This window comes from Vulpes lagopus, chromosome 2 (assembly GCF_018345385.1).
Source record: "Vulpes lagopus strain Blue_001 chromosome 2, ASM1834538v1, whole genome shotgun sequence".
NCBI classification, from domain to species: Eukaryota; Metazoa; Chordata; class Mammalia; order Carnivora; family Canidae; genus Vulpes; species Vulpes lagopus.
Genome location: NC_054825.1, coordinates 106,465,940 through 106,480,047, shown reverse-complemented (window position 1 = coordinate 106,480,047; position 14,108 = coordinate 106,465,940). Strand labels below are relative to the sequence as shown.

The 14,108-nt window shown below is 44.3% G+C and overlaps 1 protein-coding gene across 1 annotated transcript in view; it reads right to left on the bottom strand.

The window, feature by feature from the left end:
- Nucleotides 1-11,564: 11,564 nt before the first annotated feature.
- SLC22A1 (solute carrier family 22 member 1) overlaps nt 11,565-14,108 on the bottom strand; it is a 30,006-nt gene continuing 27,462 nt past the window's right edge. Inside the window, 1 exon segment of the mRNA XM_041743864.1 lies at nt 11,565-12,120. Coding sequence (XP_041599798.1) covers nt 12,054-12,120 — 67 coding nt within the window. The 3' untranslated portion in view covers nt 11,565-12,053.

Below are 14,108 nucleotides of genomic sequence, written 5' to 3'. Positions count from 1 at the left end.
CATTTGCTATTTATTTAGGTCCTGGGAGGCCTCGAAGAAACACAGCAGGGCCAGTGCTTAAAAACATCAGAACCTACTAGAGATGCATGTCGGGGATTCCAGCAGTACTAGAGTGGCTAGTGGCTAGTCACTAGAGTGGCTAAATGGGATTTGCCACGAATAATTTTAACAGCCTCTGGTTTGGGGGCTGCTACTTTCAATGTTGTCTACAGGAATTTTGGAAAACCATCTGCCAATCACAACGCACAAGGGGGGAAATATATTAAAATCTACAGAGTAGGGATCCCTAGGTGGCACAGCGATTTAGCACCTGCCTTTCGCCCAGGGCGATCCTAGAGACCAGGGGTCGAGTCCCACGTCGGGCTCCCGGTGCATGAAGCCTGCTTCTCCCTCTGCCTATGTCTCTGCCTCTCTCTCTCTCTCTGTGAGACTATCATACATAAATAAAAATTTTAAAAATAAATAAATAAATAAAATAAAATCTACAGAGTAAAAGCAGTATGGGTGTTTTACTGGCATTCACAGTAGTGTTTACTTGACCCACACTTGTTAATGTGTGCTATGTGCAAGTTCTGTGCTGGGCGTGGAGATCCAGCATGGAATAGGAGATGTTATTCTTAGATCATGGAATTCATGTTATAGCAGCAGAGACCACATTTAGCCGGGAGTTACGGTCCCAGGTTTCAACGTTGTAACCCAACACACTCATCTAGCTCCATGACTTGAACAGAGAATGTGCTTATAGAGCGGTAGCCCAGGAGGAGGAGCAGACGTCACAGGGAGGAGGCATTGGCCTAGTCTGGGAGCCAAGGGGGGCTTCAACTGAGTTCAAGGGTGGATGTGAAATACCCAGACGGGAGTCGAATGTGTGCAAGACACCCTCACTCCATCCCTCGCTGGCGACTATTTTGCCCTATATGGAGGGAAGTCACCTGTGCGTGGTGTATTCACTGGATACGTTTTTAAATTGTGGTAAAATACACAAACTGCTTACCATCTTCGGCATTTGTGAATTCAGGGTCACTGCGTACATTCACCTGCTGCACAGCCACCACCATCGGTTTCCAGAACTTTTTACATCTTGCCAAACCAAAACTCTGTACCTGCTAACCACTAACACCTCATTCTCCTCCCCCGCCCCGACCTCCTATCTATATCTGTATCTATATCTGTACCTATCACATTTTGTTTATCCATTCATCCATCAATGGACACTCGAGTTGTTTCCACTTTTGGCTACTGTGAATAATGCTGCTATGAATGTGAGGGTGCAAATATCTCTTCAAGACATTGCATTCAGTTCTTTAGGATATTCAGACTCAGAAGTGGAATTGCTGGATCTTATGGCAATTCTGTGTTTAATTTTTGGAGGGCCCCCTGTTTTCCACAGTAGCTGTGCTGTTGGACATTCCCACCAATAGTACACAAGGGTTCCAGCTTCTAGATGCCACATTTTTGTGTGTGGGACTGAGGTGATAACCTGTTTATTTAGTGGCTGACATACCTTGTACAGAATCATTTTGTATCATCAATAAACACACTCTAGAAAGGCATAGACCTTTATTTTAAAATTTTTTTTAGCAAATCGAATTTTTCTCACTTTTCTATTTATACCCATAGAAGCCACAAACATGCTCATTATTTTATTTTATAGTATTTGTGTAAATGTGTTTTGCAATGATCCTTGGGCAAAAACCATTTAGACTCCAAGCACCAACCATCATATGTGACCACGATGTTGGCTGCCTCTTGTCTGGGAGGCTGCTCCCATATCCCCTGGGATGACCCATGTTCCCTGGCTGGGCTCCTTGCACTGAGGACTTCGTGGGAGAAAGAGTCCAGTGCTCCCCCTAGCCCCACAGGCTCTCAGGTTAGGGCCCTCATCAACATGGCTTGGCATAAAATGCACAAAAAATGTTTTCTCGAAGCCAACAACGCAGGGCACTTTTTTCTTTTGGCCCTGGTGAGTTGGGAAGTCAGGAAAACATCCATGCCTCAGTCTCCAAGTGAATTCAGCCACTGAAGCTGTCAGGGGACCCCTCTAAGGCCCAGCCTGGCCGCCTCTCACTTTCCTAAGTAGGAGATGACTGTCCAGTGTCAGATGCTGACACATCACTTCTCCACTCAAACCCATTTTAAAATAAAGATTTTTCTCTGTCCTGGGGACAAGAGAATGCTGCTCAATGTGAACAGGGATAGTAATTAACTTAATGAGAGGACCCTGGGAAACTCTGAAGAGATTCCCCCTCCCTTCCTTTAAATTTGGCTCTGGGAGCGATTCTTTCTAAAGCTTCCCCCCACCCTACTGAGAAGGAGTGATTAATAGAGGCCAAGTGTTCCTAGTGAAATGAAGCCCCATTAAACCAATTACACAGGTTCTCAAACAGAACAAACTAGATAAATCCTTGTGCTGTGGTGGATGAGAGGGTAGGTGAAGAGACCAGACTGTGTCAGAGAGACACCAGGAGGGCCTGACGACAGACCAACTGTCTTTACCACTGGCAACTTGTGTCTGCGAGTGGCAGAGAGAGGAGGTGAAGAGCATAGATCGTGTGGAGATTGGAGAGATCTTCCCATTAGCCAACACATTTTAAGACTCTTGCTCTCTACTTCAAATTGTCCTTTAGAATGTGTTACAAATTAATTCCACCAACACGCTATCAGCATGTAGCTTTTCCATGTCCTTGTCACACCTTTACCCCCTCCCCCCCACACACATGTGCACTGCTCATGCACACAGCTCTGCAAAGCTGACCAGCAAAACATGATCCCTCACGGCTGTCTTAGCCACGTTTCTGTGAGTAGCGCAGGTCAACACGTCGTCTGGCGTATTGCCCATTTTCTTTTTATTATGCAATGATTGTTTTTGTCTCTTGCCCATTTTCCTTTTGTTATATTCCACTTTTCCTTGTTAATGGGTAAGAGCCTTTTACATAATAAGGATATTAACCATTTGACATGTGGTTCTCAAATTATTTTTTGGAGCTGCTCATGGGCCTTTTAGTTTTTATTTTTTATTTTTATTTTTTTAAATTTTAAAAAAAATGTATTTATTTATTCATGACAGACATAGAGAGAGAGAGGCAGAGACACAGGCAGAGGGAGAAGCAGACTCCACGCCAAGAGCCTGACGTGGGACCCGATCTCAGGACTCCAGGATCGCGCCCTGGGCCAAAGGCTGGCACCAAACCACTGAGCCACTCAGGGATCCCCCCTTTTAGTTTTTCATTTGGTATTTTTCATGTATAGAACTTTTTTTTTAGCCCAAGTGAACACATCTATAAGTGTTTCCTTTATGGTTTCTTACCTGGTATTGTGTTTGGAAGGCCTAAACCAGAATTCCATCAATGCTGACCTGTATCAGTTCCTAGCATTTCAAATGGTTTTGTTTTCTACATGTAAATAATTCAACCAGGATGTATTTGGTGTAAAGTGGGTGGTTTCTCCCACTTCTAGGGGGTGTTCACGGCTGTCTCTGTGCTCGAGGGGTAACTTTGCTATGATTAAGTTAGAAGGATCTTGGGTCTTCATCAGATCTGTCTGGATGGATACCAGTGACATAGTGCTTCCTCATCTGGCTCCACATCTTCCCTGACCCACTTCTCCAGTGGTCTGCCATCCTGATTCCCTTCCCAGACACAGTACTCAGGGTTCTGTGGAACTTGGACATATCCTGAAGCCCAGGGTGAAACAAAAAGAAGTTTAGTATCATCTTATGCATGTACACTGCCTCCACTGCGTCTGCTTTCCTTGTGTGTAAGCTTCATACCCATCAAGTTCAATGTCACTTGCCCATCACTCATCTCTGTGTTCTGAGCTCAAGGTCCTCATCTGACTGGCTCATTTGGTTTTCTGTAAATTGCCTCTGTTGCTTTTACAGATTTTTTTTCTTCTCAAAGTAATATATCCATTAACAAATGCTTTGGGGTGCCTGGGTGGCTCAGCCGGTTGAGCATCTGACCTGATCTCAGCTCAGGTCTTGTTCTTGGGGTCATGGGTTCAAGCCCAGAGTTGGGCTCCATACTAGGCATGGAGTCTACTTAAAAGAAAAGAAAAGAAAAGAAAAGAAAAGAAAAGAAAAGAAAAGAAAAGAAAGAAAAGAAAAGAAAAGAAACAAAAAAAAACACAAGAAAACGTTTCCCTTTTCATGACCTCATCGTCTTCTAGAAATTTGGAGAGAACATGAATTAGAGGTTCTTTAAAGTTTTCTTCTCTTTGGTGGGGGAGCTCCTCTAAAAGGAAATATTTGCTATGAAATCTCAAGTTTGTCACTTGGTCCTGAATTCCTTAATCTTTTTAATGTTTGGCTATGTTTCCTCTGCTCGTTGCTTTTTCTCAGATGAAACCTACATATTTCCCCCCAGAATTAGTAGATGAGATAGTTTCCTGGAATGTGTTTCTTGATGATTCATGAGGATTCTGCACAAAGCCCATGCGCTATTACATGGAAAGCTCATCGTCATAGTCACCCCTGAACACACACATGCAGAATGTGTGGGTCACTCTTCAAAGCCTTTGGAAAAGGACAAGTGGATTTAGCGCAATTTAGATTTGCCGTGGGGTTTTTTTTGCCACGTTTGGAGACCTGCTGCAGACTGGATTCGCACCCCCATCTCTGGCCAGATTGCTCTTTGATTCTTTTGTTGGGAATGGGGTGGTGATGTCCTGACATTGACAGTCTGATGTTGGTTAAAGATTCCACCCCCTCGTTCTTCTTGATTAAGTGCAACACCCAAACAATATCTCAGGGTGACCGGTACTGCTTCCAGCCTTCTGTGTGGGGAACAGAAAGCTGCAAGACTCTGAGCAGGTATGAAACCTGAGCTGTTGTTCTCATCAGAGGCGGACAAATTGGAAACAATGCCCACGGCCTGGGGTTGAAATTTGGGAATTTGACGACCATTCTCCTCCAGCAATTAAAAGTTTAGAAGGCAGAAGTTGTAGTTTGAATAAAGAAATTCACTCCTAAAAACAAAATAGGGGATCCCTGGGTGGCTCAGTGGTTTAGCACTTGCCTTTGGCCCAGGGTGCGATCCTGGAGTCCCGGGATTGAGTCCCATGTTGGGCTTCCGGCATGGAGCCTGCTTCTCCCTCTGCCTGTGTCTCTGCCTCTCTCTGTCTCTCTGTCTATAATGAATAAATAAATAAAATCTTTAAAACAAAAAAGAAAAAAAAAGAAAAGAAATTCACTCCTAGGGGATCCCTGGGTGGCGCAGCGGTTTGGCGCCTGCCTTTGGCCCAGGGCGCGATCCTGGAGACCCGGGATCGAATCCCACGTCAGGCTCCCGGTGCATGGAGCCTGCTTCTCCCTCTGCCTGTGTCTCTGCCTCTCTCTCTCTCTCTGTATGACTATCATAAATAAAAAAAAAAAAAAAAAATTAAAAAAAAAAAAAAGAAATTCACTCCTAGCATCCGTGGGGTTTAGTAAAGTAAGACCCACATCGCTCCCTAAATGATTTTGATGTTGTCACCAAAAGCCAGAAAGATGTCTATGAAAAGAGCATCAAATATAAGAATTTACATGTATTATTAATTCTTCCTCAATAGGAAAAAGGGATTATCCACTCATTCAAGAAACGTGGCATAAATATGCTTATATTTTCTATTCAAGAAGAAAGGAAATATTAGTACACAATTACTTAAACTAAGTATGCCCTGGGGACAGGGTCCATTCAAGTTTTTCTGCACCTCATCATCCTGTGTGATGGTATTTCCCTCTCAAATTACCTCAATTGTCTGTTTGCTTTTAGTCTGTCTCCCCCAACTAGAATGTAAGTTCTATAAGAGTCAGAGATCTTGCCTCTCTTCCTCTCTAACTGAAATCCCAGTACCAGCGCTGGCATGTGATAGAAGGCCAGTTAATACTCGCTAAATGAACTGATGGTGGGTAATTGGGTTAATGGATCAATCAGTGGATGGAAGCATAGTATCCTTCGATTTTGGCTTTTCCTCAAGACAAAATAAAAGTATAGGTGGTGAGAAGGAGAGCGGTCTGGTTGTGCAGCCCAACAATGATGATTAATCCTGTAATAATTCAATAATATCCAGACAAGAGTATTCTTCTGATGCTCAATCAGGATACCACCATTCATTAGTCTCAAATAATAGGTCATTAATTCATTCACTATATTTCCTTGGTATTGATTTTTTGTTATTATCAAGTACAACATTTTCCTTTAACTGACCATTAAGTAGTGTCTGTGCATCTTTCTATCCTGTGGCTCTTACGGGGGCTCTGGTAGAAAATATGCTACTTTAACTAAATTAACCAGGATTCCTGTACCAAATGTTAGAATTACCCAGCCTCTTTTCCCATGGATAAGAGTGGTCCAATGTTGCATAACTCTTCTTTAGAACAAAGCCAGCATAGAACAAGATTTCAAGGGCCACTTGTATGTTTCATACGAGCCTTTGGGGTGGGATAGTCTCATTTGTCCTGGAAATCTAGCTTTCTCATCTCAAGAGAGCAGCCTTTGGTCTGAGCCCTGGGATTAGACACAGTGGGTTATGTCCCCAACTTTGAACAGCCTCAGTCATGTCAGGAGCAGCTGGACAATAGGAACCACACTGAAAAAAGAAAAATATTCCAAAACTTTCTAATTCTGAATTAAGAGTGGGTCATGTTTTATTTCCCAAATCCCAGACGGTATTTCTCCATGTCCTTAGTTTGGGTCATGGGTATTTCACCTTATTTTGCCCCCTCTCAACCAGCCACCAGTGGTTAGAGGGTTTTTATCTTTTCATTAACCTTTTGGCTAATTGTAATCAGTAGATGATCATCACATGATTCCCTCAAACTAAAAAAAGTTAAAAGTGGAATGCCCGGGTTGCTCAGCCATTGAACATGTCTGCCTTCGGCACAGAGCGTGGTCCTAGAGTTCCGGGATCAAGTCCCACATCGGGCTCCCCGCGTGGAGTCTTCTTCTCCCTCTGCCTATGTCTCTGCCTCTCTCTGTGTCTCTCATGAATCAATCAATCAATCAATCAATCAATCTTTTAAAAAGACTGAGAGAGATTCTTAGTGATAGAAAACAAACTGAGGGTTGATGGAGGAGGGTGGAGGGGGATGGGCTAGATGGGTGATGGGGATGAAGGAGGGCACTTGGTGTGATGAGCCCTAGATGTTGTATGTAAGTGATGAATCACTAAGTTCTATTTCTGAAACCAATTCTGCACTGTATGTTAACTAACTAGAATTTAAATAAACATCTGAAAAGAAATAAAAAGAAAATGGTCAAACTATATACATCATATACTTTAAACATGCTTCACTTCCTCTTTCCATCTGCTTCTCATTATGACTGTCAACCTTGGTGTGAGTCGAACATTGAGGAGAAAACTCACATTAGCTGTGTTGAACAATTAACAGAATGTCTTGTAAACTTTATGAGAAACTCATGTGCACTTTTTCCTTGGCATAATTCCTATTATCTGTCCCTTTTGAGTATTATTATGGACTTCTAACTCTTTTTATAGGCTCAACTTGTCTCATTTGACCATAATCACTGTTTTTATGATGGTGTGATTGTCTCTGTGTGGTCTTTGTGGATTTTCCATGTTTAGAAATCTGTCTTTTTAACACTACCCTAGACATCTCCAAGAGTCTTTGGCAAAAATGTTTCCTTCCTCTTCTTGAATTCTGAATTTTTGCTTTTGTTCGTAAGCCTACCATAGCAACTCTTCTTAGAATCTTGATCTTTCTAAATTAAATTAAATTATTTATTTATTTATTTTAATTATTTATTTATTTGAGGAAATTCTGTAAAATCTGGATTTCTAGAGTGCACATTTGATGGCCTCATGGGCTCTTGTAGTAGGCAGAGTGGTGCCTCAGCCACAGAGTAAAATAACAAATCATTTCAGGGCACCTGGATGGCTCAGTGGTTGAGCATCTGCCTTCAGCTCAGGATGTGATCCCGGGGTCCTGGGATAGAGTCCCACAGAAAGCCTGCTTCTCCCTCTGCCTATGTCTCTGCCTCTTTCTGTGTGTGTCTCTCATGAATGAATAAATAAAGTCTTTAAAAAATAATAAATGATTTCAAGACACCTGACTAAAAGTAAAAGTGAGAACCAACACTAAAATCAGGCCACAAAAGCCGTGCCTTCTACACGTCCACAACCAAGAACGATCCTACATTGTAGTAACGATGTGAATGCCTGGGATACTGCAGATAAAAACCAGACGTTCTCGAGCTTCGAGCTGGACAGCAAATTGCAGAGTGTGGGGTCAAAGGAAATGACATCAACCCTTGGGAAAGAAGTCACAGAGGTGGGAGACAGGGGTGCACTGACTCATAGCCAGTCCAGGCACACGGTGAACATTTTGGTCACCCTTAGAGGGCTCCCAACGCATAGATGCAAACAGAAAGGGTTTCTGGAAATTTGGGTCACTGAGTGGCCAAGCAGGATGCTCTGAACAGTCCCGCCTCTCCCTCCCTGACTAGTCGGAAGCACAACTAGAGTCTGATGAGAAGGATGGAGGATGGGGCCGTGCCTTCCCAACTTCTCTCCCCAGCTGCTCTCTGGCTCTTCAAACACCCCTATTGTTACCCTCCTGGGAACCACAGAGACTCCATCTGAGGTCACCAGCAAGGGGCTGTGTCAAGGACAGCCACAGAAAGTGCAGTAAATTTCTTTTGGATCATGTGGCTATTGCGATTCCTTTCGTTTATAGACATGGGACAAAAAAAAAAAACAAATACAAAAACAGTGAGGGGCGTTGTCACAGCAGTGAGAGTGTAGATGTTCTCGACCTCGGCCATCATTGTCACAAGTGAGCTGTGCCAGCTGCAGGATGCCTGTTCATCTTCCACAGCCTCACTTCTTTCTCCACAGGTTAGGGATGCATAGGCGGGGCATGGGAAATGCCTGCCTGGAAGGGCCCATCTGGCCAAATGTGCACCTATGCCCACAACTTCTTTCTAGCTCCCTTCATCCCCCTATTTTTTAAAAATATTTTATTTATTCATGAGAGACACAAAGAGAGAGAGAGAGAGACAGAGGGCTTCCCCACTCAGGAAGCCCAATGGGGGGACTCAATCCCGGTCTCCAGGATCTGGCCCTGGGCTGAAGGCAGTGCTAAACCGCTGAGCCACCCGGGCTGCCCTCATCCCCCTATTTTTAATCTAGAAAGCAGCTTTGAGTTTTTGGAAATCTGGGCAGCCAATTAGCGATCTCCTTGTTTCCTTATCCCCTTCCTAGCCTTACCTTCATTCCCAAAAGGTCCTGGGGAGGCATATTTGCTAAACAAAAGGCTATCTAATCCCCAGGATCAATCCTGTCCCCAAGGGGACAGCAGCATTGGACGCAGAGAGGGTTTTCTTCCACTCCACTCTCCTAAAGGATGGAAAGTAAGACACTTTCTCTCACATTTGAGGGCTTAGTACCTAGTGAAGAGGGGAGTTATTTAATTAGAGCAAAGTTTTTCACCGCTATGTTTGGGAAATGTACCCATTGAGACATTTCAAATGCAGTGAGGCATGTTTGAGGTGATTTTATAGGTAATGTAATATGTGATGTGAAATGTAATTTATTTGTAGTGTGTGTTTGTGCATGTGTGTGTGGAGAGAGAGAGGGAGAAAGAGAACAAGATGGATTCAACACCTCCATAAACCAACCATGATGTGCATGCAGTTTAAAAGTGCGCATCTTTTTCCCAAGTGGTAAAAGAAAGAACACTTCACTGAGACAGGAGCCAAGAGCCAGGCATGCCACGCCCTAGGCACAAGGCTGCAAGTGAGTGCTTCCTGCCCTGCTGTTACATCGGCCCCCCTTGGGCACTGTGCCCAGGCCCCCAGCCCTCACCTGCTCTCATGCGATGGGCAGCACCATCCCCTCACCCGCTCCCCAGCATGGGGTTCTACTTCTCCTATGTCAGCAGTTGACTTGCAAGACCCACAGGATGAAATCTCGAAGGGTCGCATGCCAGATGCTGAAGGGAATGTTTGGGGCAGGACCGGGCAGTTGGTCGTCAGACCCTCATGTCCCTCTGTCTGTTGATGAGCCTGGCTGCCCTGCTCCCCGACCCTGCCAGCACCACCTGAATCAGCGCACAGAGCGCTGCTGGGAGCTCCTGCATTGGTGCCATTGGATACATTCCTCACCTGCAGCCGTGTGTGGCCTATTCTGAGAGCCCAGGGTGACCTAGGCAGGTGCTCGGCACCTGTTTGCTGGATGAATAGGACCCACAGCCTTGCTCCCGGAGGAGGGGCCCAGCGGCCTCGCTGCCAGGCCCTCACCAGAAGGGCCTCTGATTTCCTGACACCTGCGGCCTCCCTGGCCCCCGAGTACTTAGACGTCATCTGTCTCTGCCAGTGCCTGATCTCTGCCTTGGCACTACCGGACAAGCCCCCTCCGCCCTCAGTCTGGACTGACTGTGGCTCCCCAGTAGCCATATGGAGGAAGGCAAGAAGGGAAGGATCGCCAGGGCCTCCCTGCCACACGTCAGGCAACAAATACACTTTCTGCATTTGGGCTCCAAGTAAAACCCGGTCTCCAGGCCTGAGCAACCCCCCCTCCATTGGGGGAGCAGGTGAGCAGATGCCCTGGAGGAGGCCGACCTCAGTACACACACACACACACACACACACACACACACACACACTCCTCTTGGCTAAAGCCTCCTCAGAAGTTTCACCAAAGAATTCTAAGAAGGAACCGAGAAGGCATTTCCAACACATATTTTAAATATTTTATTTTATTTACTTATTCGTGAGAGACACACCCAGAGAGGCAGAGACACAGGCAGAAGGAGAAGCAGGCCCCATGCAGGGAGCCCGATGTGGGACTCGATCCCGGGACTGGGATCACACCCTGAGCCAAAGGTAGATGCTCAACCACTAAGCCACCCAGGGATCCCTCTAACACATATTTTAAAAAATGATTTGAAGCCCACATTATAAATTTGTTAGGGCTGAAGGATATGTTACGGTCAGAAAGATATCAGGCAAGGGCCTTGGCGTGGAGCAGAAATGAAGTGCTGGTCCTCTCCGTGTAGCCAGATGTATTTTAAAATAGAGTTCGGAAGACAGGGCCTTTCTTTTCTTTCTTTCTTTTTGTCAAGGGCAAAGCTGTAGATTTCTGAGTAGCCAATGTCCATCCTCAAAGGAAGACCAAATTCTGCTCAGGCCTAAATGCCGTGGTCTTGTGTCCCTGAGAGGATCACTGAGCTTGGCCCATGAGGCCAGATGTGTTTATGACACAACCACCTGTCTTTCACCATCCCTCCCAGTTCACATTAGGAACTCTGTTTCCCAATACACTCTGAGGGCTGGCTACTATGTTGTCTTTGATTCATTTCACTGGTAAAGAAATTTTAAAATAAAATTGTATGTACTCTATAGGAATGAAATCACTTCTTCAACCAGAACCTGAACCATGTACCACATAACTCACAGTAAACTGAACTCTTTTTGATATATTTAGTACAATGCTTTACAGCTGGCATAGGAGTTTACCTTCTAGAATCACCAACAAGAATGAAAACCAAGAGTGAAATTGAATCCAATACTCCTGGAGCAGAGGTGGCCAAAACTTCTTGCTAAGAAGATTACAGTACTTCTTGCTTTTTGATGAAGGTCAGGTTTTATTCTATTAGTTGTGTGCAAACATGACTCAGGTATGGTTTGCTGGAAGCACTGCCATGTTTGAGAAACAAGTGCCCTTCAAGAAAGTTACATGTTGAGATACTTTTGCCAAGATAGATACTACAAATACAAAGACATTTTCTCTCAGAGTGAATAAAACAGTGGGAAACCAGTAACACAAGCCTCTTTTACAGCAATGTTTAAATTCTATTGACTCTTCAAAATATTTTAGATAATTAGTAACTGGTAACCACCAACAGCTCTCACTAGGAAAGGTAAGTAGATGAAAGATAACCAGAGCTTTGGGAGATTTCAAAGGAAGAAAATAAAACTCATGCAGTTCTTCAGGATATTGGTTTAGGGGCAGGCAAGAGTGACGAAGAACAGAGAAATAAGGGTTTGTAAGCATTTCTTCAGATGAAAACCCCATCTTCATCTCTGCCACTCATTCCGAGCGTAGTGTCTCTCTCAGGTGCCGGCACGTTCTGATGTCTGGATCTGAAGGTAAATCATGTTTTCTTTGGGCTTTGCTATCCTGCAGCAGCCAAAAATAAAAATGAAAGTTAAAAAAAAAAAAAGTCAATGTTTTGATTAAGCAACTGTTGCAGGGCGCCTGGGTGGTGCCATTGGTTAAATGTCTGACTCTTGGTTTTGGCTCAGGTCGTGATCAGGGTCATGGGATCGAGCCCCAAGTCGGGCTCCTATTCAATAGGGAATCTATTTAAGACTCTCTCTCTCTCTCTGCCCCTCCCTCCTGTTCACTTTCTCTGTTTAAAATAAATAAATCTTAAAAAAAACTATTGCAAAAAAGAAGAAAGAAAGAAAAAGAAACTCTGGCAAAGTTGTCCATAGGAATACATTTCAAAAGGTGAAAATGAGATTAGCAAGCAAAAGAGAGAAGAGGCCAGCAGAGGAAGATTTCAAAAGATAAGCAGGTGCCTACGGACAAATTGTAATGAAACAGCTTATGATCTTGTAATCAATATTAGCTATCTGTCAGCAACTAGAAAATGTGTTTACAGTTAAAAATAGAGTGTCCCTTATCAGTGCTGAGACACCCATTATTTCTCAAAGTGAAGTTTATGAAGCACTTAAATGCACTTCATTGGCAGAGTTTATTAAAAGCACAGATTCTTAGGGCACAGTTTTCTTTTACCAACTCGATAATCCTAGAAGGCCCAGGAATCTGCATTTCAGTAAGCTGCCTTTATTTGATTCTTCTACATACTCCGTTTTGAGACTCACCGAGGAGTTTACACAATATGCAAGAAGAATGGAGAAAATTCCAGATTTATTGAACACCTACTATGTCCCAGGCAATTGTTTAGTCACTGTCACCTGCTTTATCTCATTGCATTTTCCCAGCGACCCTCCAAACTGAGTCCTACTGTAGCTACTTCTCAGGCAAGGAAGTTAACTTTCTTTAAGGTTCAACAACATCCCCAAAGTCACTGGCCAAATGGATGACTGGCTTTGAGCCCAGGTCTCTCTGACCCTACAGACTACTATCAGGGACACGTGTGTCTTTCCTATGGAATCCACAGAGTGGGCCTGGACGGGGACTTGAGTGACCATCTCCTCGAGCACTATTTATTCCTTTCCTTTTTTATTGCTCTAAGAGTAGAATCAGAGGGGCACCCAGGTGGCTTGATGGTTAAGCATCCTACTCTTGATTTTGACTCAGATCAGGATCGTGAGCTCAAGCCCCTGTTGGGCTCTGTGCTCAGCAGGGAGTCTTGAGGTTTTGTCTCTCCCTCTCCGTCTGCTCCTCTCCCCCACTCGCTCTTGCTCTTTCTCTAAAAATATAAAAAATTAAAAAATAGTAGAATCTGAGACTCCATTAAAGCACTTGTCCCCTTCACAAGAATGAAAATTTTAAGTCATTCTTCTTTGTAAAGAATCACTAAAGAACCTAAACCAACAATTGCTAAAAGGACAGAAGATTGATTTAAACATAGTTCCTGGGCAGCCCGGGTGGCTCAGTGGTTTAGCGCCGCCTGCAGCACAGGGTTTGATCCTGGAGACCCAGGATTGAGTCCCATGTCGGGCTCCCTGCATGGAGCCTGCTTCTCCCTCTGCCTGTTGTCTCTGCCTCTCTCTCTCTCTCTTTCTCTCTCTCTCTGTGTGTGTGTGTGTGTGTGTGTGTGTGTGTCTCATGAATAAATAAATAAAATCTTTCAAAATAAATAAACATAGTTCCCAATGCAGAGCAGTTAGCTCCAGGGATGAGCTAGGGACTCTGTCCTTCATCAGTCAGCATCTCAGACACATGTGCTGTCCCACAGTTTAGAACAGATAACTGCCCAGCAAAAATCACATATTCATGCTCTCTAATCTTTCCTTACCCAGAGCCAGTGGCTGTTTGTGTTCTTTCAGCAGCTCTGGGAGTAAGAGAAAAAAAAAAAAAAACCACACACATACTAATCTACAAAGCTCTCCTAACCCATTAAGACAGAGGGAGGAAATGGAGGCCCCAGAAGGCAAGTCTGGTGGGCCCTGAGCCCCAGAGCACCGTGCACTCAC